The sequence below is a fragment of the Rhodnius prolixus genome, unplaced genomic scaffold (genome assembly GCF_049639745.1).
Source record: "Rhodnius prolixus isolate KJV_2025 unplaced genomic scaffold, Rpr scaffold_2, whole genome shotgun sequence".
NCBI classification, from domain to species: domain Eukaryota; kingdom Metazoa; phylum Arthropoda; class Insecta; order Hemiptera; family Reduviidae; genus Rhodnius; species Rhodnius prolixus.
In genome coordinates this window covers 26,656,416-26,679,972 of record NW_027411592.1, presented here as the reverse complement: position 1 = coordinate 26,679,972, position 23,557 = coordinate 26,656,416, and the positions used below count along the sequence as shown (strand labels likewise).

The 23,557-nt window shown below is 31.8% G+C and overlaps 1 protein-coding gene across 3 annotated transcripts in view; it reads left to right on the top strand.

Moving 5' to 3' along the window:
* Positions 1-23,557, top strand: part of LOC141449336 (uncharacterized) — a 408,876-nt gene that overhangs the window by 15,956 nt on the left and 369,363 nt on the right. For all 3 annotated transcript variants that reach the window (XM_074118643.1, XM_074118645.1, XM_074118644.1), the window contains exon 2: positions 2,206-2,304. In XM_074118643.1, the coding sequence (XP_073974744.1) occupies positions 2,230-2,304 (75 nt within the window). In that variant the 5' untranslated portion in view covers positions 2,206-2,229. The remainder of the gene's footprint in view (positions 1-2,205; positions 2,305-23,557) is intronic.

Here is a 23,557-nt window from a genome sequence, read left to right as displayed (position 1 = left end):
ATACTATTTACCCCGTCCACGACACCTAGTAAATGGTAGTTGGACGTTAAGCCTCGCCTGAAAAAATAGGCGATTACTTTACTTTATACTATTTACCTTAAACAAAAATATCATCCCTCTTATTTACCTATTTTCCCATCCTAGGGCCTACTCATTCGTTACCTAGGCATGTTCCTGTACGAAAAACTTACCCGCACACTAAAGCAAAACGCTTTATCTTCAACAAGTGCTTCAGATTGCCAGCCAAATAACCGCTCCAACCTTACCTTACTCGACTAATCGAGCCTAAGCTCTTTCTGGCAGTTGTGTACTGGTCACTATTCGGTTCTCGACACTTGTCTTAAACACCAACGAAAAGCTAGCTTAGCATTGCTATTAAGTAAGATGTTGATCAATCTTAAAGTTAATGTAGGTAATTATAAATAAGAAAACTAATAATTAATACGTTCTGAATGTTTTGAAAATATCGGACTTAAAAGAAAACAGCTTACTCAACTATTGTCTCTTTTTGAAATAAATGGATTTTCTTTTCAAAATAACTTAAGAAAAATAGGGATGTAACGATGACTGTCGTAACGATGACTGGTGATGTAATGATGATAAGCATACTGAAAATATCAAATGAGCTGATGAAAAAGATGTGTCTGTCATAAATAACTTTGATAATAGAAAGCTCTTTGTATCTCAGGTTATTATTGGTGCTGCCACCTGTGGCGCATACAGTAAGTTCTATCTACCAGCTTTTACTTACTCTTGAAATTGAATTCATTATTGAAAGTAAATTTCTGAAAGAAAGACAAAAAAGATAAGAAAAAGATTGTCAGGATATCTTATAGTACTTGATGCAAGTGCTGATCTCAAAATACCACTTACTTGTATTGATCTGTATTTAGTAAAATAGCATCCTCGCTTTTTAAAAAATTAAAATAGCTTAGTTTTTTTAAAAATTAAATACAGTGAAAACTAGCTTTACTTGGCTAACATTCGGTAATTTCAATACCTAAAAAATAGACGGCGATAATAAATCCAAGAGGATTGGGTAAAATTATTTTAGTCGAAGTTTTTCTATGGGAACAGATTGGTAACAATCGTTCGTTTACTTCTAAAAAGTTTGAGCTGCTTTCAAGGATAACAGTAAGTTTTAAACCATATTAATATGCAATTCAGAAGTTTGTGGGATGAAGTGGAATTGGAAATTCAGGAGTGGCAATGTGCGGATGCTTTCAGATGAGAAAAGATATTTTTCCAAAAATAACTCTATCTTTAAAGCACTAAAGGCACCCATTCCACTTTTACTTGAAACTTTTCCCCCCCAAAATCGATTTTTGTTGGGTCTCGAGGATTAGGTTTCTAAAAATGCTGGATAATCTTTTCAAATTTATTATACTATTACACCTAACTGCAACAGGCATACAAAGCAATCACTTTTATTTAAGTAACAATCATTTTTATGATGAGACATTTGAATACGATTTTTTTTTATTTTTTTAGTCTTTAGAGGAATCTCAAATTACGATTTAAGTTAGTGAGTTTACAAGTCAAATAAAGAGAGACTAGATCCAATCCATAGACCGCAGATACAGCCTATACACTTTTTATTTGTTGCATTTTTTTCAGCTAAACTTTATGGAATTTTAAATTAGATATGTAACAGAAAAAAAAATGGGTGTTTGTTTTGGCAGAAATTGATGCGGTCAACAGCGAGATAACTGTTTGAATACAAATCTAATTTTCCTTAATTCTCTTGGTTTTATTAATTAAAGTTTTCCTTTTTAAAATGCAAGCCGAAATATTCTTTTCACTTTATTTTAATAGAAGTGTAATAATAATTTTAAAGAACTCTTGTTTTTGTACAATTTTGAATGACAATTGGCTTTAAGTCCTTGTCTCTGAATCTGCCCTGCACAAAGGTCACATTCGTGCAGTAGAAAAAGAAAGAATAATTTTGAAATTATAACTAGTATTGGTTACTTATTATATAAACACAATCAGCGAACATTACTAAGTAAGGAAGCACATTTAGAACAGTCTCAACCAATGAAACTATGAAGTTTTGTTAATACGTTATTGAAACAACATAAGAAGTACACATTTAAACCAAAGTTGGAGGAATGTCAGAGAATGAGTGCGAATGACTTCCTCTTCATTATCATAATTGCATTGAACACTTTTTTTTACTGACGTGCACTTTTTGTTTTGTTTTAGTAATGTAACCCCACTCAGAATACAATGGCTATTCTTCAGTCTTGTTGCTGCTGGAGATCACTAAGGAAGGGCAGTTACGCCAGCGCAACTTATACTCTTGTAAGTGAAGAGGTTTTATTCTGTACTTTAATGTCATTTTAGGTTATTTATAATTATTACTACTATTTAATTATTCATATATATTATTGATTGTAAATATTGTAGACTGTTTCTTGGAAGTTGGGCTGCTAAGAATAAAGTCTTACAGGAAAAATGTATTTGTTATGTTTCTATAACAGTTTCTTTTACATATTATTTTCAAAATATAAGTTCTCTTTACAATTTTTTGTTTTAAAATGAGCGAAGTCTACCTCAGCAAAACATTGAATACATTGTAACTGGTTAATAAACTGAAAGTATTAATAAATAGATTTAAATAGAATTGTGGAAATTTTCGATGTTACAACGAAGAAGTATCGTGCAGGATCTGATAATGTTATGCACGGATAATATAGTCGGATTTTTCACTCAGAATTGTTTTGCTTAAGCAATAGCAAAAATAGAAGTGTAGAAACGGTAGCGAAGTACCACTGTCAAGCACGAGAAAGTGAAAGATACTAGTGAGAAATTAAGTAAGTAATAAATAAGTAACAAAAATAAAAGAAACAAAAGTAAGTTAACAAAAAAAAAAATACAAAATTAGCAATAAAATTAGCCATAATTTATGTTGCGGAGACAGGAGTAGTTAATGAACATTACATTAATCTAATTGCAAGGGCGGTTACAGTTAAATTTATTTTATCTCATAATACTTCTTTACTGAGCAAAAACATGATTAAGAAACAAAAATAATTGTTTCAGCTAATCTCCAACGAATGCTCTAAACGCAAATGAACATAATTATTTGTAAAAGCCAGCGGATAATGTAGCTCCATGACTACTTATCTCACTAACTACTCACTGTCCATATTGGCTGCCTTTTCAAGGTTGAAATGATCGGAAAATGTCCGACGAGCAGAGAGAGGGCGCTCTGAAGCCGAGCATTTCCATTCTCACTCAAAGAATAAATAAAAATAAACTTAAAATTTAATAAACATCCGGAATGAGCACTGTCCAGCATTTTCTTACACTCGAGGTTGTAACTCACTAATTTCCTTTAAGTAATTAAACTATTGTATTAAACAATTCTTATATTTAATTCTTACCAACGATATAAAGTTTGTAAAACGTTACACTGAAATATCACAAGGAATCCGTCCGACAGAGTAAACTTATAGGATGTATCTGTAAATGCATGTAACGCATATACGAAGTTTGCATAAAATCCTAAGAGCAAAATCTCCAAAAGTGAACAATCCATGGAGTAAAGACTTACCTCAGATTGAGGAATTTTTAAAATAAAAATAAACCTTTTTGGTCAGTATACACGAGGAACCAAAAATGACTCTTCAGAGAGAATCTATTCATTCTCTCCGAGAAGTTACGCCTAATCACATTTTCCGGGTGCAAAGATTTTAAAAAAAGTTAACTAAGAAAAAAAAAATGCTGGGGCCGTTTTTGAGAAAATCTCAAAATACTGAAAAATCTATTGAGTAAAGTGGGCACTTCTTTTGCGGTCAACCGATTTCTCTAAGTTTGGAATTGAGTACTTATTAACATTGTGTAAGGTGAAAACGCAGTACAATGAACACTAATCGCACTTTAGAGGGATGACCTGGCCAACCCTCTCTCTCAGAAGTGTCCTTAACACTGCATTGCCAATCCAAAGTCAATTTGACTCCAAAAAAATAGGAATCATCTCATAGCTATCCCGAAATGCTCTTAGATATGCTATCCCCACTCCCTCACCATTTGATAGACTCCAGCTGAAGGCTGGAATTCTTACTTTCTTTTTGCTGATTAGTTTACTTGAACCATAGGAGTCATTTTGATTCCAGATTGGCATTACACGTAAATATATCGGAGATATTTCGACTCCTGATTGGTAATATAAGTAGATTTTCTGAGTTTAACTTGAATCCAGATTATTGCCTAAATGCTTATTTGATAAATTGACATAATTTTCATAGAAAGTATCAAGGCACAAAAAAAAAGCCTTTTTCTAGAATTGATTTTCTGTCCGAATTGCAGCAAAAACTTGCAGCGAATTGGGTAATTTCCAATCCGTGTCAACAGCGCACAGTAATTGAAAAAATAGTGAATGTAATTAAAAAAATGAAAAAGCCCCTGAACAGAAGGCAGCCAATCAGGGTCATAGAAAATACTGATATTACTGCGATCCTAAGTTGAAGTTAATTCCTTCTGCGTGAAATGTTACATCCGATTTGTGGGCAAAATTTGTTTTTTCGTTCTTAATTCCTATTCTTTCTCATCCTTTAATGCTAATTTTATTATTAAAATTGAAATCAATATAAAAAAAGATAAAAATAAATTATGGAGTCAATATGACTCCACATTGGTAATCTCTTTAACAAAAACTTACAGTTTAAAATGTTAAGTATAAGGGTTGATTAAACGCCAAAAGGTACACAAATCAGCTAGTACCCAACATTTCATTCATGCTTAGCTGATATAATTTAAGTAATTTTGCTGCATTAACTTTTTCTTCACATTTTTTTTAGAAATTATTAGATGTCACAGACCCTTATGCTGGCCATTTTCATCTACAAAATATTTGTTCAAGTAGCACTGTAGATTGACTGTAATATCTAGTTATTTATAATAATCAAACTATTAATTACAGGTGAAAAAGAAAATCGTTATAAAAAATAAAAAAAAATTATGAGGCTAAAAAATTCAAAACCTTTTTTTAAAAAATGCTTATATCAACATACATCAATGATTTTGTTTATTTTATTTTATTTATTTTTTTAAATCGTCGGTTTAAGTTCATTCTTCGATTAAAGTAATTGTTATTTTATGTAGTAGTCAAACGTTTATAATAATAGGTAATAATTACCTGGCTTTATCGCAAATAATATAGTTTTCTTCAATTACACTCTCAATGTAGCTGTTCTTCTCACAATGTTGAATATATGTAATATAAAATAAATAAGATATGCATATTTTTAGGGCAGCTAATTATTCCAGTATTTTACTATAAGTAAAATTAGGGAGACTAAATTAAATTACAATTTATTGAGAAATGAATAATTGTTGAATAATCTACTTGTTATTAACTGTGTGTTATTTGTCCTCACGAATATTTCGGTAAGACGAATTCAAGACTGAAATATTCTGTTAAATCCGTGATTCAAATTTAAACAGTAGCCGACTCTAACTTTGTTTTTCTCTACTTTAACATGAATGTATATGTGACTACTAAAAATAAAGGGCATATTAAAGATAAATCCAAAGAATAATTTGAAATGGAGTTAAAATAAAGTACCTATTTAAAAACGAAGATATAATATACATTTTATCATAATTATAACAAAATAATATTATGAATGATCTAGCCAGCATAAGGGTCTGTGACATCTAATAATTTCTAAAAAAAATGTGAAGAAAAAGTTAATGCAGCAAAATTACTTAAATTATATCAGCTAAGCATGAATGAAATGTTGGGTACTAGCTGATTTGTGTACCTTTTGGCGTTTAATCAACCCTTATACTTAACATTTTAAACTGTAAGTTTTTGTTAAAGAGATTTTTGTACCTTTTGGATAGATTTTCATTTTTGTCTATTTTACAAAGTTACTTATCTGTTTCACAGATTTTTTTTAAAATTTAGAATAAGCAATTCTATCATTATAACCTGATAAGGTGTTAAGTCGGAACTGTAACTACCATTGGAGAGATCTTTTTAAAGAATGATTATAGATGCCATCCTCAATAACAATTTTTTTGAGAAAGCGTTTTGAATAAAATAGGAAGGTATTTGTACGTAAAAAGCAAAATTAAACTGCGATTTCAGTACTTCCTCTTAAGAGGAGTAAGAAAAATAAACTGCGATTACAGTACTTCTCCCTAAAAGGCAAAGATTTACAATTCATTAATGTAAATAGGTTCACCCATTGATAATTTTAACGATTGCAGTACTTCCTCTTAGTAGGTGCAAGAGCTTGATGGCCCTTCACAGCCAAGTAGAGGAGCTTTAACAACTTATTCGAGCTGAATTTTATCAAAATCGGACTAAGCGTTATAGAAATATTGGTAATAATAGTTTTAGAAAGGGCCTTACTTGGGTGGGGCAAACTCCCCTCCTTATGAGGCACAGCGTTCAGACTTTTAAAGTGCAAATCTGTACAAAATTTCGATTCGAATGACACTTCATTCATGAAAATCGGTTCACGTTTCGATAATTTGAAACAATTGCTATACTTCCCCTTAACAAGTGTAAGAGCAGATCGTCGTTTTAATGTTACGTAGGGGAGCCCTAACCCTGTCATCCTACCAAATTTTATCAAAATCGGGCTAAGATTTACAGAGTAATTAATGATAATAATTTTGGAGGGGGCCTTACATAAAAGGGGCTAACTCCTCTCCCATTCCGTGTACAGCGTCGAGACCCCCAAAAGGCACATCTACATAAAATTGTGAATCGAATGACACCTCATTCATGAAAATCGGTTCACGCGTTTAGGCGCTACGCAGTTTACAAAAAAGGTAACAACAACAACAACAACAACAACAACAACAACAACAACAACAACAACAACAACAACAACAACAACAACAACAACAACAACAACAACAACAACAACAACAACAACAACAACAACAACAACAACAACAACAACAACAACAACAACAACAACAACAACAACAACAACAACAACAACAACAACAACAACAACAACAACAACAACAACAACAACAACAACAACAACAACAACAACAACAACAACAACAACAACAACAACAACAACAACAACAACAACAACAACAACAACAACAACAACAACAACAACAACAACAACAACAACAACAACAACAACAACAACAACAACAACAACAACAACAACAACAACAACAACAACAACAACAACAACAACAACAACAACAACAACAACAACAACAACAACAACAACAACAACAACAACAACAACAACAACAACAAGAACAACAACAATTTCTGAAATTGCAGTTTTTGCTCATTTTCGGCAACTTTTTTCTCAAAACCTATTAGATCTGGGTTGTTGCAAAAAAATTACAGCTATAAAGGAGGGTTTGCCCTATATTTTAAAGAAAATTTGGGAATTTTATCTTTTATAGAAAAAGAGAAAAAAATTGTCAAAGTTGGGTGTTTTTCAACGTTACGCTTTTTCGTGCAGTTTTTGACGATCAACCCTTATACAACTGTCCTACCGGACAGTTTTAATAACTAAGTTCGAGCATTGGCAATGCAATGTTAATCGAATTTGCCTTGAAAATTTTTAAAATAAATGCTACATATCTACATGCTATATCCGTCTCTGCTAGCTGAGCGTCCAGCGACCTCTCATACGTCCTGGCCCCAGTCGGTTTGCCATTTTCTAAAGGTACTTTCCGGTTCTCCAGGAGCTAGCGTTCTTATACACTACTTTCCTTTCTGTTGCAAATCCTAGCTGTTGAGGTCAAATATTAAATAGAATACATTTTTGGCTCAATAGTCAAAATACGACAAAATAAATAATCCAGGGAAGTACATATCTTTTTCCTTAATAATATGTTTTTCTTAAGACATTTCCCTGAGACTTGGAAACATGCCAAAGTAATTAATGATAGTAAATCTGGAAAAGATAAAACCAAGCTCGAAATATTACAGGCCTATAAGTTTGTTAAATTCACTTATCCAAGATCTTACGAGAATTAGCTACGTGTCAGAATAAATGATATCCTAGACAGAGAAAGTATCCTGCAAATGGAGTAGTTTGGCTCTGGTTCAGCCCAGCTAAGAAGAGTCGTCGGCCATATCTTAGCGTACTATAATTCAAGGAAACATATGGAAATGCTATTTGTTGATGCAGAGGAAGCTTTATAAACGGTTTGGCACTAAGGCTTGCTGCTTAAAGTTATAAAGTACAAAACCACTGTGAATTTCAAGTAAAATTAAAATTATATCTTATTTGACAAACCATCTCAGCGCAAATGGAGTTCTGCTGCTCGAATTGTTTATGTCGAAGCTCTTCAAGGTCCTTTGCTGGCAACACATGTTCATTCTCTACATTAATCATACAACAAAAGTTAAAGACAATAAATTAACGCTGGTTTGCTGATAATGCAGAGCTTACAGCAATCTTCTGGAGAACATACAGAAGGCCGTTACATAACAAAGTATGTGAGACTCTGGTTTATCTGCTGAAAATAAATTACAAATTGACAAAGTTGCTATCAGGCCATTTCTAAGTTGTGCCTATTAATTATAGTGCTTGACTTCAAGTACAAATTTCATTTAATTACAAATGCTTCTAAATATTTTAAGGTTCATGCTGCATACATCGAATTGTATAAAAGTAGATTTGCTGCTTGATGAACTGGATCTAATAAAAGCAATTGGTTTATTGTCAGTAAGAATTAGATGTTCTTGGTGAAGCCAGCAGAACTGTAGTGAAATCAAATGTTAATGAAGATAAAAACTTACCAACTAATCTTAAAATTAGATTAATTAAATCAGCGGGTTTATTGATTAAGGTTTTCTTTGTGTTTACCTACAAATAATTACGATATCTAAATTGTAATTGGTAAGGTTAAAGTTGACTGTATAAAATTACTTTAACCATTGTTTTTATCGGAATAATTTAGTTATTTAAATGCTAAAGATGGGAAACAATAAACTCCCTTCTCTAGCCAACTGTTCTTCCTTTACCATGGATCGGTGGGGTAACAGCTGAAAAGCAGATGATTTCAAAAAGATGGTCTTAAGAACTTTCAACTTCGTTTTCCTCATCGCTAGCCCCATCAATTTAAACATTTAAATAATTGACAATTATTTTAGTGAATCCTAAATCCAAAAAAAGTTAAAAAATGCAAAATTTGACCCAAAACTTATATTTTATTTACTTGCACTGCTCAAGAACGACTGAATTTGATGATCGATTGTTGTTGAGGATGAAAGGGGATAATTCAGAGAAGGGGAGATGTTTCAGAGAAAATGCTACACAAAAGAAAAACGCGCGGGTCAAATTTGACCCGACGATACCAGTTGAGGGTTAATATTTATAAATTCGATCTTTAGGTCAACCAAAAAAATTTTTTTTTGTTTGTAAGTATGTCAATGACCCGGAGATTGACATTAAATTTTCGGGGGTACCCTGGGTTGGGACCGTGATTGACAACATAATTTTAATCCTCAATGCTTCTTATAATTAAAAAAAATAACTACATAAATGAAATCTACAAGTAATAGTAATTATGGCAGTATATTGATAACCACACGAACATATGAACAAATAAACGAAAAATAAGAAAAAATTGAATTTGCCTTCTTGTCAGCCCAGCTTAGGAGCAGCTGGCTTCTTCCTTGATCTTGAACTTGAGGCTTCTCAGTTACTAAATTGAAAGAATCACCACTCAATCAGCTCATATCCTTTATAATTCCCTTTTATTGCTGAAATGTCAATTACTGGTGCCAAGTCAATTACTGGTTCCTTCACCCTATGTACTAAGACTTTTTTTTTAACCATGCTACCTAGGATCAATCTCTACTGTATTTCAAGCCCTATTACTCTAAGCTCTCTTCCTTTGTCTAGGACGATTTTGTTCTCTTTGGCCAAAAAAAATGATTTGATTGATGAGTGAGAAATTTTAAGCAATTAAATGGAGAAAGAAGCCCCATCCACTGTTATTTTCTAAAAATCTATTTATATTCATTACGTAATCAAAAGTGGCATAAAATTGAATTAGAAGCAATGAACATTGAACAGTTATTTACAGATTTTTAAAATAAACAGAGTTTTGTTTTTCTCACGAATAGCTCACAATCTGATGGTTCCCATCAAACAAACTTGCACTTTATATTTTAGAATGCAGTTTTGTAAAAGAAGCATACTTTTCCTCTTAAAGATTTGCAATCGCGCCAAATTTATGAAATTGGTATTGTATTTAACTCTGTCACATTTTAAGTAACTTATACACCAATTAATGTGTTAACGGTAAATATCTATCGACTCACATCACAAGACTTGCACTTATTGGCATCATAATGGTGGGTGGCCTCACTTGTTTGGGAAAAACATGGTGGAAACACTCACACAACTGCAGTTTACTGTAATGAAATTTTGTAGTAACTTTAGTGCGGAAAAATCACCAAAAAACGTAAACTTAATTCTGTAAAGTAGCTCAATTGGAGAATTTACAGCCACCATTGGGGCGACATTTATGTTTAAGATTTTCTTGTCCATTTTTTCCAGAATTTTCCGTATTATTTTTTCTTGACACTTTCTCACCTCTGACTTTTTAGCTTTTCTATCCAGATTTGAATATATAATTTTGGTATAAGTCAGTTCTCAATTTTTTCCAAAAAAAATAATTTTAAAATATTTCTAAATGTATTTTCCATTCATTACATACTCTTTCTAATATGCATATTGCATATGCATTCAATTGCAATTCATATGCACTGTTTCTGGACATATTTTTATAACTGTGACCGAGCGCCGGTAAGGGCGATCAGGGCACGGGGAATTTCGCTCGCTCAGCAGGGGGTACAAATAACTCGTCAGGCTATGAATACCTAATTTAATTTTCGCCCCCAATACACCAATTAGACAATCACATACAAAGAGTTGAGCTCATTATTACAACATAACTAATACTTCCAAAAACAGAATAAGTAAAAAGAAACTTTCATTAAGTAGTTAGTAATAGAAATATAAAGGAAACTGAACAAACTATAAGACAACATAAAATTAAGATTAAATAGGCAAATTACAATTTAAATCAATAAAGTTGGGCCCTTATTCTCAGACATTATTATTATTATTATTATTATTAATATTATTATTATTATTATTAATACTATCGTTTCTCTTTTGTTAATCTACACTATAGCAAATGTACTCCTCCATCACTACGGCAACAGTTAGCCCCGGCCGGAAGCAATGCGTAAAAATTTATGTTCAATACAGCAAAACAATCCCATCAAACGCATAACACTTGTTTCCTCTCACACGCTCTAACTAACTCTGCCGGTGTCTATACACTATACACCACGCGCTCGCTATTCTCTCTCTCTCTCTCTCTCACGCGGTACATTGCTCTCGGCCGCTACCAGCCGTGCCGTCAGCAGTTTAACTTAACAATTGCAATTTTTTCTACTAATTATTCAATTATTATTTACAAGTTAAATGCTCTCCCTTTACATAACGTTTATAGGGATTATATATTCCTTCATTCTGTCAAATTAGATCAAAATTGGGCTAAGATTTACAGAGTTATTAGTAATAATAATAATTTTGGAGGGGACCTTACGTACATGGAGCTAACTCATCTCCTATTGCATGCACAGCATGGAGGCTCCCGAAAGGCACATCTACATAAAATTTCGAATCAAATGACACCTCTTTCATGAAAATCGGTTTGCGCGGATAGGTGCCTACGCAGTTTACAAAAAAAAGGTAACTTTCAACAACAACAACAAGAACATTTTCTGAAAATACCTTTTTTTTTTCAATTTTTGACAACAATTTTCACGAAATCTGTTAGATCTGGGTTGTTACGAAAAAATTACAGTTATAAAGGAGGGTTTGCCCTATACGTATTTTAAAGAACATTTTGGAATTTTATCTTGCATAGAAAGAGATAAAAAAAAATTGTCAAAGTTGGTTGTTTTTCAACGTTACGCTTTTTCGTACATTTTTTGACGTTCAACTCTTATACAACTGTCAAACCGGACAGTTTTAATTCCAAATCTGAGGGAAATTGATTGAGTGGAAGTAGCTCTGTGTCGTTCATATTTGTTAAACGGAAATCGTGTTAGTGATCGCGATTTTCCACACATGCCATCATTATTCTTAATTATACCGAAATAAATACATAGCCTAATATTTCCCTCCCTATTAAATTGTGATTTTCATTCAAGCGACTGAAGACTTTCTACGATCTAGCAGATTGATAAGATTGTCCCACTAATGATTCCAAAATAAAGAGGAAATATTTTATTTAAATAATTTAGGATTTCATTATTAAAACAGGATATCTGCTTTTTATAACAGCGGAAATGGTTAATCAACTTCGCAAAATTCTTATACCTAACAATAAATCTCATTAAGATCTTTCCTTTCCTTAAGCTGATTCAATTCAATTCCACTAAAAAACCGGAAACTGGAAACGTGCCTTAAATACAAGTTCTGGTTATTCTTTCTCTGTCTAAGAATTGCTTCAGATACGATCTGGTCATCTGACTAAGTACTAAGTATTCATGTTATACCGTACCTACTCAATTGAAAACATCTTAAAATATTTGTGTGGTTAGTTTAAATTTCATTTATATTTATATGAGATTGATTTAAATAATCCATTAAACTGTTCAGAATTTAATTTTTAACCAGTTTTTAGTAAAAAGGGATATTTAAGTAGAGAAATCAACTCAACTCAAGCTTTTATAAAAAATTGTTTTTACAGATTTTGACAGTTCTTTATGCTCGAATGTACGTTTCTACTGAAACTAATTTACTGGTAAAGCAAAAATTAATTATGATAGAATATTTTCAATTTTTGCAATAATATTATTTTATCGTGAAAAATATTTTTAATCTCCTTGCATTTTACACGCGAGGTTTTTTAATTTTATTTTCTTGTAATCTTTTGATTCTCTTTACATCAGTTTTCCCCTCCGGAAGTTAACTTTGTCGCAACCTTCTCCCCTCTTAGTTATCCGTTGAATAATTATTATATGATAAATATCATGAGTTACAAAGTTCTTCAGCTCCTACCTTCGGTGCCCCATCTGTTTGGCAATGCCTACAATCTTTGTGGCCGGATGTCCGTGCGAATTATTGTTTCTACATTAAATTAATTAGCTTCATTATTGGTTTGCAGCTAATAAAGTTGATTTCTGGAAACCTATTAGGAACCTTCTGGATTCTATTCATTAACTGTTATTGATTTTAAACTGGCCCAATAGCAATTTTTAAAGTAGGTCTGGTATCTTGCCGCCTACACTCCCAATGCTTTTGTCTGTTGTAATATAGTGGTTGTCTCCTACAGTATTAGTAAAATCGAGTTCCATAATCAATTACTGCATTGCTGGATTATTCTCCAGTAAAGTGGTCTCGTGAAATCTGGCAAAACTTCATTGGAGAGAGAGATGAAATGATTACAAAAACATATTTAGAAACAAAATATCAAATATAGATGTAACTTCAGTTAGAATTATTACAAAAATATAGTAATTTTGTTAATGAATGAACTTTATAACCAACTGTTCATTATTTTTGGTGACTGAATCATAGTTGGATGAACAAATTAATGCCAGTTTCAGTCATTATAAACTTTATTCTGCCGAGCTTTCGACCTAGGGACTAGGTCATCTTCTGGGCTAATTTACAATATACTGTTTTACATCATTAGTGAGTTGGTGTGTATTCTGTCTTTTCAGACCATGAACAATATAATAATTATAATAGGATACGTTTTAGTTTTTTGTGCTTATATTTTTTATTATTCAGTGAGCTTAAATTGTAGTCAACAATACCTCTTACATGTGGGTAGGGACAGTGTATACAGGAAGTTACTAAGTTTTCCGTAGCGCTATAGATAAATGAAGACACGCTGGCAACATCAAGTGCTGCATGCATGTAGTCTATGGGTGTCCACCGGGGGTATGACCCAACTAGCCTTAAGTATTTGTTTTGAACTCTTTGTAACTTCCCGTAATTGGTTCAATAAATAATGCAATTTGCTTCTTGACAAAACAAAAATAATTGAAGCAATCATGTATGTACCTAATCATTTTCACGAAGAAAGTGTGTATCTCTCTTTTCAAATATCTTCTGAGATGTTGAAGAAATTCTAATCAGAATCAGTGAATTTCGAAATATTCCTTACTACTGTTAGCCAGTGAGAAAATTTAGCATTGTTCAAAAAAAATTCCATGTTCCACTAAAACTAATTCCATTTAGTTTTTTAATTATTCAATTAATAAAATACCTTCAGAATTTAATTGTTTATGATTACTTGTAAATATTATCTAAATCCGTCCATTTTGAATAAAATAACTCGCCCGTGGGCTGAAAAAATACATTTAAAACATTATTTTGAGGCAAATTTAATTATACATTGCTGTCTGTGGCATTTTTATTTATATTATTTATTTTTTTACCACAGATAAAATAAATTAAATCGTGTTAGATTTATTTAAATGGAAGTGGTAGAGAATTACTGAGTAGTTTTCCATTTTAATGTAAATAAATGGACTAATGAATTATGGAACATAAGGCACCTTTACACGATAAACCACTTCGACTCGGTAAAAAAAGATAAATGCTTTTCCTTGTATCAGAATTTTATCATCATAAGTTGCAAATTTTGTTACGCAATGCAAGCTGAGTTCCCAACAAATACTGTTTTTTTTGCTGATGAAATAAATGGGACCAACACGCAGGGCGTATTAATTTAAAATTATTGTATTGTAAATTAAAAAAAAAACACATACTCTTTTAGCTGAAAGAGATAGTGAACCTTGTAGAAATCATTTCCTGAAATTTATTTTAAGCTTATATTGTTATTGTGAAGGAAGTACTGTGATCGTCCATCTGTGGGTGAGTTTCCGTTCTCTGACTTCTGCTAAGGGAAGTACTGACGTCAAGTCAGATTTCTGGGAGAGAGATCAGCGTTGGCCTCCCTCTAAAGTTACATTTCTGTAATGTCCTCTTAGCTATAATGTTATTACCCAAAACAGGGAGGTTTCAAAATTCCGAGATTGAGGCAAATGTAATCTCGGAATCCAGGAAATGAAGTAAGGCAAAGTGGTGACCAGAAGAAGAAAAATAAATATTTATTATGATAAATACGAGTATATACAATAAATAAAATAAATAAGAAGTATGTATAACAAAACATTTCAACCTTCATAACTGGTGGTGACCAGATTCTGCCCTCTTACAGTTGCAGATAGGACTAACCAGCGGTGCTCCCAGTGTCTCTCATGGGGTACACTTTGCACCAACACCAGTCTCTTCAATGGAACAGGAATTGGGCAACTGGGAATAACCACTCCCTTGTGCCAACTTACTCCTGCTACCAATGCCATCACTGAACAATAGTCTGTTGAAAGCTCTCCTAAATTAAACGGAGGATTTTTACGTGGACGTACATTGGCCCTTCCATATCTCTGCATGCCATATGTATACGGTGACCATTATTTTTGTATCAAAAAACAGGACAAGGAGCAAAAAAAAAAAACCTATAAAAAATATTAACACGAGATCGGTTATTACAAAACGATGGCCATATAATATGGCCCATGTTCAGCCGAAACTGAGCGACTGCTTGAACTATACACTTATTAATTAGTAACAAAATGTAAATAGTAACTCTTGTAACATTTAGCGCTCGATGTTTACACTGAGTCTACTCTATCGGTAAAACAGGTTGTGTTTTACGCTAAAGGTTCGTCCAAAGTTAATGTACGCAGAAAATTTTTTTCTAAACGATTACTTCGAACTTAATTATTATACATTTATACTATATTTTTACATTCAAAAATTAAATTTGAGTATAATTTAAATTTCATTGAAAAACAGTACAAATAAATAAAAAACAGGCCATTAATGCTTAAAAAGAAAAAAGGACAGCGTCTTAAAAAACAGTACTGTCCTGCCAAAAACAGTACGAATGGTCACCGTACATATGTATAACGTTTGAGGGTAAGGAGTTTTGGTAATGTGGGATGTTACAGCGGATTACCCGCAGGGATGCCAAAATACCTGAAAAAGAGACAAGCCTCACAATTCCCTCGGTGAGCGTGATGTTGCGAATCTGAGATTAATAAATTGAACTAATAAAGATATATGATGTTAGGCTGATCTATAAACTTGGGTGTTTGGATTCCGGAGAGTGACTTCAATCACATCATTTTCTAGGCTAGATTTACTCCCAAAATTATATATTTTTCTCTAATTCATAAATGTTGCCTGACTAAACATTGTTGCAGTGTTGAGGTAGCTAATTAGAAATATTTTTGTTAGCCATGAGAAAAACTTAAACGAGTGTTTTGTATTTATTTTTCACTAAAACTTCAAGTTTATAAATTGAATTGTATAAATATTTATTTTGTTTTATTATTGCTTGATCAAACAATAAAATAACGCAATTTGTCATGAAATAAAAATAAATAAGTAAATGCAAAATAAGAACGTTATTTTAATGTACAACTTCAGTAAATAGTACACAAACATAAACTAAGAAAATAAGATTAATTCAGGGAATAAATATAAAATAATCTACGAATTATATGAACTAAAGTTTTAAAAGAATACATAAAGTTGGAGCTCAAAAAAACTAAAGAATATTACTTTTTTAAAAGATTTTTTTTTACTAGCAAAGATAATAAATAAGACTGCTGATGATATAAAGAATAGAAGCAAAATAAAATGAAATTAACAACAAACAAGAAACAGACCCTTTTTTTTGAAAAGAAAAAGAAAAATTTACAAATAGTCTGAAAATGGTTGCGAAACTATTTAATTAGATAGACTCAATATAATTTATTAGTATTTTGCTCCTTAAAGAAAACAGATCTTAGCGGTTTTTTAACAGAAATAGTTCTTAGCATTATTTAACTGTTCTCCGCTCTTACGTTTGTAAACAATTATTTATATTTATGTATTTATATTATATGTAAATATAATTTATTAGTATTTTGCTCCTTAAAGAAAACAGATCTTAGCGGTTTTTTAACAGAAATAGTTCTTAGCATTATTTAACTGTTCTCCGCTCTTACGTTTGTAAACAATTATTTATATTTATGTATTTATATTATATGTAAATATAATTTATTAGTATTTTGCTCCTTAAAGAAAACAGATCTTAGCGGTTTTTTAACAGAAATAGTTCTTAGCATTATTTAACTGTTCTCCGCTCTTACGTTTGTAAACAATTATTTATATTTATGTATTTATATTATATGTAAATATAATTTATTAGTATTTTGCTCCTTAAAGAAAACAGATCTTAGCGGTTTTTTAACAGAAATAGTTCTTAGCATTATTTAACTGTTCTCCGCTCTTACGTTTGTAAACAATTATTTATATTTATGTATTTATATTATATGTAAATATAATTTATTAGTATTTTGCTCCTTAAAGAAAACAGATCTTAGCGGTTTTTTAACAGAAATAGTTCTTAGCATTATTTAACTGTTCTCCGCTCTTACGTTTGTAAACAATTATTTATATTTATGTATTTATATTATATGTAAATATAATTTATTAGTATTTTGCTCCTTAAAGAAAACAGATCTTAGCGGTTTTTTAACAGAAATAGTTCTTAGCATTATTTAACTGTTCTCCGCTCTTACGTTTGTAAACAATTATTTATATTTATGTATTTATATTATATGTAAATATAATTTATTAGTATTTTGCTCCTTAAAGAAAACAGATCTTAGCGGTTTTTTAACAGAAATAGTTCTTAGCATTATTTAACTGTTCTCCGCTCTTACGTTTGTAAACAATTATTTATATTTATGTATTTATATTATATGTAAATATAATTTATTAGTATTTTGCTCCTTAAAGAAAACAGATCTTAGCGGTTTTTTAACAGAAATAGTTCTTAGCATTATTTAACTGTTCTCCGCTCTTACGTTTGTAAACAATTATTTATATTTATGTGAATTTTGAAAGATGAAACTTAATATAAAAAAAAAAAAGAACTATTAGGATTTCCATTCCTGAAAGAAATTTAGTATTGAATCGCTGCTGAAAAGTTTTACAAATTAAACAAATTGTCATCAATAAGATTTAATATTGATAAATAATCTCTCAATAATAACTTATACATAATCGTATTTGAGATACAAGTCTTAATTTTGCATTAGTAAAACCTTAAAGCAATTGTCTTTAGGTCAGTAAAGAGATCAAAGTACCTAACAATTGGGAGTAGCGAAATGAATTGTGACAGCGATAAGAAAACTAAACGTGACATTTAAGTGTCATCCTGCTCTTACGCCTACTAAGGGGAAGTATTTGCAACCATGCCATATTCTCTTTGACCGTTTACGGAGAAGAACCGTAATTGCGTATAATTTTTCTTAGAAGTTATTGTGATCATAGCTTGTTTTCTCTTACATCCCGTAAGAGGAAGTAGTGTTATCAAAATTAATCTTTTTTCTTTTATTGGAACGTACTGGTAATTGCAATTTTCTTTCTATTATTGCTCTTAATAGGTTGTAATTATTAATCACATAATTCCACATCATTTCTCCACTCTCCGTCTTCTTCCCACCAACTAGTCACCATTCCCCCATAACATGTGTCAGTTTTTTTTTTTTTTTTTCATCCTAGATCTTCTATGGGTATTCCCGATACCTGTATATTTAAAAAATCATTGGATACATAAATTTGTTCCAACCAAGGAACACAAAAAAAAAATCTGTCCAAAAAGTACAAAAATCTTCTCAACAAAAACTTACAGTTTAAAAAGTTAAGTATAAGGGTTGATTAAACGCCAAAAAGTACACAAATCAGCTAGAACCCAACATTTCATTCATACTTCTAGTATCGTATTTTTTAGAATATATTAGATGTCACAGACCCTTATGCTGGCCATTTTTCATGCATAAAATATTTGTTCTGTAACGAGCAGCATCCATTAAATTTATATTGTAATAGGAGGTATTAAACTATTCATGCACAGGTTTAAACAAAAAAAAAAGTTAATGAAAGATATAATTGTTTTGAGGTTAAAAATTAAAAATGCATATACTAACCTTCATTCCGATTTTATTTTGTTTTTATTTTTGACATCTGATTTAAGTGCAAGTTTGGCGCAGCAGAAGGAAGTAAAAATAAAAAACATATAAAAACGAAATACTATCACAAAAACTAAACACTAATCTCATAAACAAAACACTATCTCAGAAACAAAACACTATCTGAAAAACAAAACACTATCACAAAAGCACAACACTATCTCAGAAACAAAACACTATCTGAAAAACAAAACACTATCTGAAAAACAAAACACTATCTGAAAAAACAAATACTATCTGAAAAACAAAACACTATCTCAAAAACAAAACACTATCACAAAAGCACAACACTATCTCAGAAACAAAACACTATCTGAAAAACAAAACACTGTCTAAAAAAACAAATACTATCTGAAAAACAAAACACTATCTCAGAAACAAAACACTATCACAAAAGCACAACACTATCTCAGAAACAAAACACTATCTGAAAAACAAAACACTATCTGAAAAACAAAACACTATCACAAAAACAAAACACTATCTCAGAAACAAAACACTATCACAAAAGCACAACACTATCTCAGAAACAAAACACTATCTGAAAAACAAAACACTATCTGAAAAACAAAACACTATCTGAAAAACAAAACACTATCACAAAAACAAAACGCTATCTCAGAAACAAAACACTATCACAAAATTAAAATACTAGTTAGAAAATGACTGAATTATAATTACAAGTATCATTTATTTGTCATTAACTATGTAATTTTTGCATAAGTAAGACGAATTCAAGACTGAAATTTCGTTTTAACTCCGTAAATCAAATTACAACGGTAAAAGACCAACTCCAACTTTCCATTTTTCTTTATAATGTGGGAGTGAATGTGATGATTATTCAGAATAAAGATAAATCACTAGAATAATTTGGAACAGGGTTAAAATGAAGTGCCTTTTTAATACTAACTATGGTGCTGAGATACATCTTTTATTATTCTAACATTATGGGCAATAAAATGCCAGCATAAGGGTCTGTGATATCTAATATTTTCTAAAAATTATGATACTAGAAGTATGAATGAAATGTTAGGTACTAGCTGATTTGTGTACCTTTTGGCGTTTAATCAACCTTTTTAAACTGTAAGTTTTTGTAAAGAAGATAAAATATAAAGACACACCTGAAATCCATTGAAAATTGCCATGGGAACTTTAAACTTAATGGATGCTCCAGTAACGTAGAACCTATTAAAATTTTAAACAATTGTAGCAAAGCAAACAAATATTGAAAGATTAGTTGAAATTTTTAATATTTTAAAAGTAATAAATTATAGTTTCAATATAGATGAAGAAAAATGCGGAATAATCTGAAGTTAGTTGACAGTAGTTTAAGTTAAAGGAATGTGGGATACCACTGGGTAGTTTCCCTAGGGAATGGGAAAACAAATAAGAGAGGACCTAGAGCAATAGAGGTTAACCTTGGCTGACAGCCGTACATCTTGGTTAGCCAGCCCTGTCACCCGTGGGAAATGTAACCCTGACCTCTCGGCGCGCTCCCCCTCTGGTAGAGCTATTTTTCCACCCTACAAGGTCAAATAAGATGTCGCCTGCCACATTCTTTACTTAGAAACGATGTAAATTTCCGAGCGACAAAGTAAGAAATTATGGCAAAGTAATAATACGTTAAAAATAGAAAAGGAACATATAAAACTAGTAAGTCAGTTGTATAAGGGTTGATCGTCAAAAAGTGCACGAAAAAGCGTAACGTTGAAAAACACCCAACCAAAATAATTTTTTTCTTTTTTTCTATAAAACATAAAATTCCCCAATTTTTCTTTGAAATACAGGGCATATCCTCGTAAAAATAGTTTTTTTTTTTTTTTTTTTTTACAACTGCCTAGATTTAGTAATAGATTTCGAAAAAAAAATTTGCCAAAGATTAGCAAAAACGGCATTTTCAAAAATTGTTATTGTTCATGATCTTCTTGTTACCTTTTTTGTAAACAATGTAGCGCCTAAACGCGTGAACCCATTTTCATGAATGAGGTGTCATTCGATTCGGAATTTCCAGCTGAAGTGCCTATTGGGCGCTTCAAAGCTGTAAATGCAATACAAGAGGAGTAAGCTCTATTTATATATATATTTTATATAAAAGGGACAATTTTATTTATGAAGTCGTTTTGTTAACATAGTCTGAGTGTGTTAAAATTACCGTAATGTTGACTTTTTCTGCTTTAAGTTAATATGAGATTACTCTCTTTTTTTAAAATTTCTTTCTTAGGTTATTTGCTGTGCTTAGTTTCTGATTGTCTGTGTTGTTCTGTGACTTCAGTTTCCGAAAAGTTATTCACCTATCTCTAGAGATTATTTAGTGAAAAGCTAAAAAGCAAGAAAGAGATTGGACATTCACCGACAATTGAGAGTTAAATCCTCAGATATTCGCATGTATCTGTTGGAATTGGCTTTGTGAAAGCCAATCAACACTTTTGGCAATGAATGAAGGTGTTATGAAATATATTATTGGAGTAGCGTCTTCCTCAACGCTTGTAAGATTCACTAAACAACTGACTAAATACTTCCTAGCGTTTAAGTGGAACAAGGTCCACATGCCTCTAGGTAGATTATTGCCAGTTTAACTCATTATCTATTTTATTTTAATTGCAAACAACTAGATCTCTAATTTTTGTTTTGAAGCCCAGTAGTTCGAAACTTAAACGCAGATTTTTTTTTATTTATCAACTTACGAAAACTCAAGTTTCTTCAATCAATATTTTGATTTTGTTATTTGCTTTAAATGCCATGCTTTCGACCTATGAACTAGGTTATCTTCTTACGTCGTGGTTATTAACCTTAAAAGTAGCTATTACTTCGGTCCTACGTATTAAGGATAGTTTAGTTTTAGAGTACCTAAATAACTTAGGGCCAAAGACAGCAACATTTAAGGTTATCACCAACGATGTAAGAAGATGACCTATTTCGTAGATTGATGATTTCAATGATCCTTCATTATTTTACATCACTAATGAAAGGGATAAATATTTACTTTTTTACACGTAAAATGTCATGAAATAGAGGACATTTATTTTTAAAGAACCATATTGAATTTATATAGGTTGTCCACTCAATACGATAATGGAATTAATTGGTTTTGTTTGTATTTGATGAACAGCATTGTGTTCATTTCCGCTGCAGTTCTGGAAACACGTAGTTACATTTTTTCTCAGATTATTTTAGTTAAATTAAATATTTATTTCTACGTTTTTTTCACTGCTTCAAATTATTTCCGCTCTCATTATTCATGGATCTGTTATTTTTATTTGTCTCTCAAATATCCTTTTATAATTAGTATTATTGTCTTGCAGGAGACCAGACTGTGACATTTTGTGACATTGATGATGCGACATTTTTTACTGGAATTCCCACTTTACTAACAGATTGATCACATAATGTGCATGTTCATTCTGGCCCCTGCAAAAGTGATAAGAGAAGCAAGCTTTGAGAATCGGGCACAGTCACTGTTGTGCGGAATTTCGTTGCTATAAGTTAGGGAATGCATCTTTAAAGTCTCGAATGAGTTCAAGTATCTGGGTTCTGTACTTACTAATAAAAATGAGGCCGGATATGTCATAAATAGCAGAACTGCGACTGGAAATAGGCTTTTTGCTGCTTTGCGCTCGACTCACTGAAACAGAAATTTATTTAGAACAGCGAAGATCAGTAATAAGGCCCGTAGTTAAATATACTTCAGAGACATGGATCCTTACTGTTGCGTAAAAAATAAGGCAATAGTTTTTTTTGTTGCAACAAGCAAATATGGTACCTGATAAAAAAAATAAAAATAAAAGAAAATCATGAGTGGAGAAGGCACCCAGTGGTGTCACTCCAGTAACGTGCTTTGCTATACTGCTCTCACGATAAGAGTAGATCACGAGGTCATCTTCTCTCCAATCTCTCCTTAGAGGATTACCTGGTAATGTGGAGGAAGATAGGTGTTCTATGAGAGGGTTAGGATGAGCTGCTGTAGAGGAATGAAATTTGAAGAAACGAGTGTTAGCAAGATCTGTAATGAAAGGGATTTTGAGGTCATTATGGATAGTGGGGTTAGATACATAGAACGGAGCGTTAAGAAGTTTTCGAAGTATTTTTTGAGTGTAGTGTCTGGAGGCGTAGTGAGTTGGAACGCTTAGTCGATCCCCATACTTCGATGCCGTATGACCAAATAGGTCGTAGTAACAGTAGATATAAGAGTCTTTTGTTGTGTAGGTTAAGTTTCGAACGTTTGTCAAGTAGTCTGGCGAGAAGCAATAGTGAACTCAAAATTGTGAAGAACTCTTAACTGAAAGATCTGTACAAAGAGATGGAATTAGTAGGAGTTGTGAAGATCAGTAGGTTACATTGGCCTTGGGTTTAGATTGGGTTCAATCCTCTTTTCGTTGGCCATAAGGATCTTGTTGGCGTTGGATTTGGAGAGATGGTGTCGAAGAAAAACTGGGCGCCTGGGAAATCTTGATGGAAGGGTCCAAGCTTTTTTAGTTT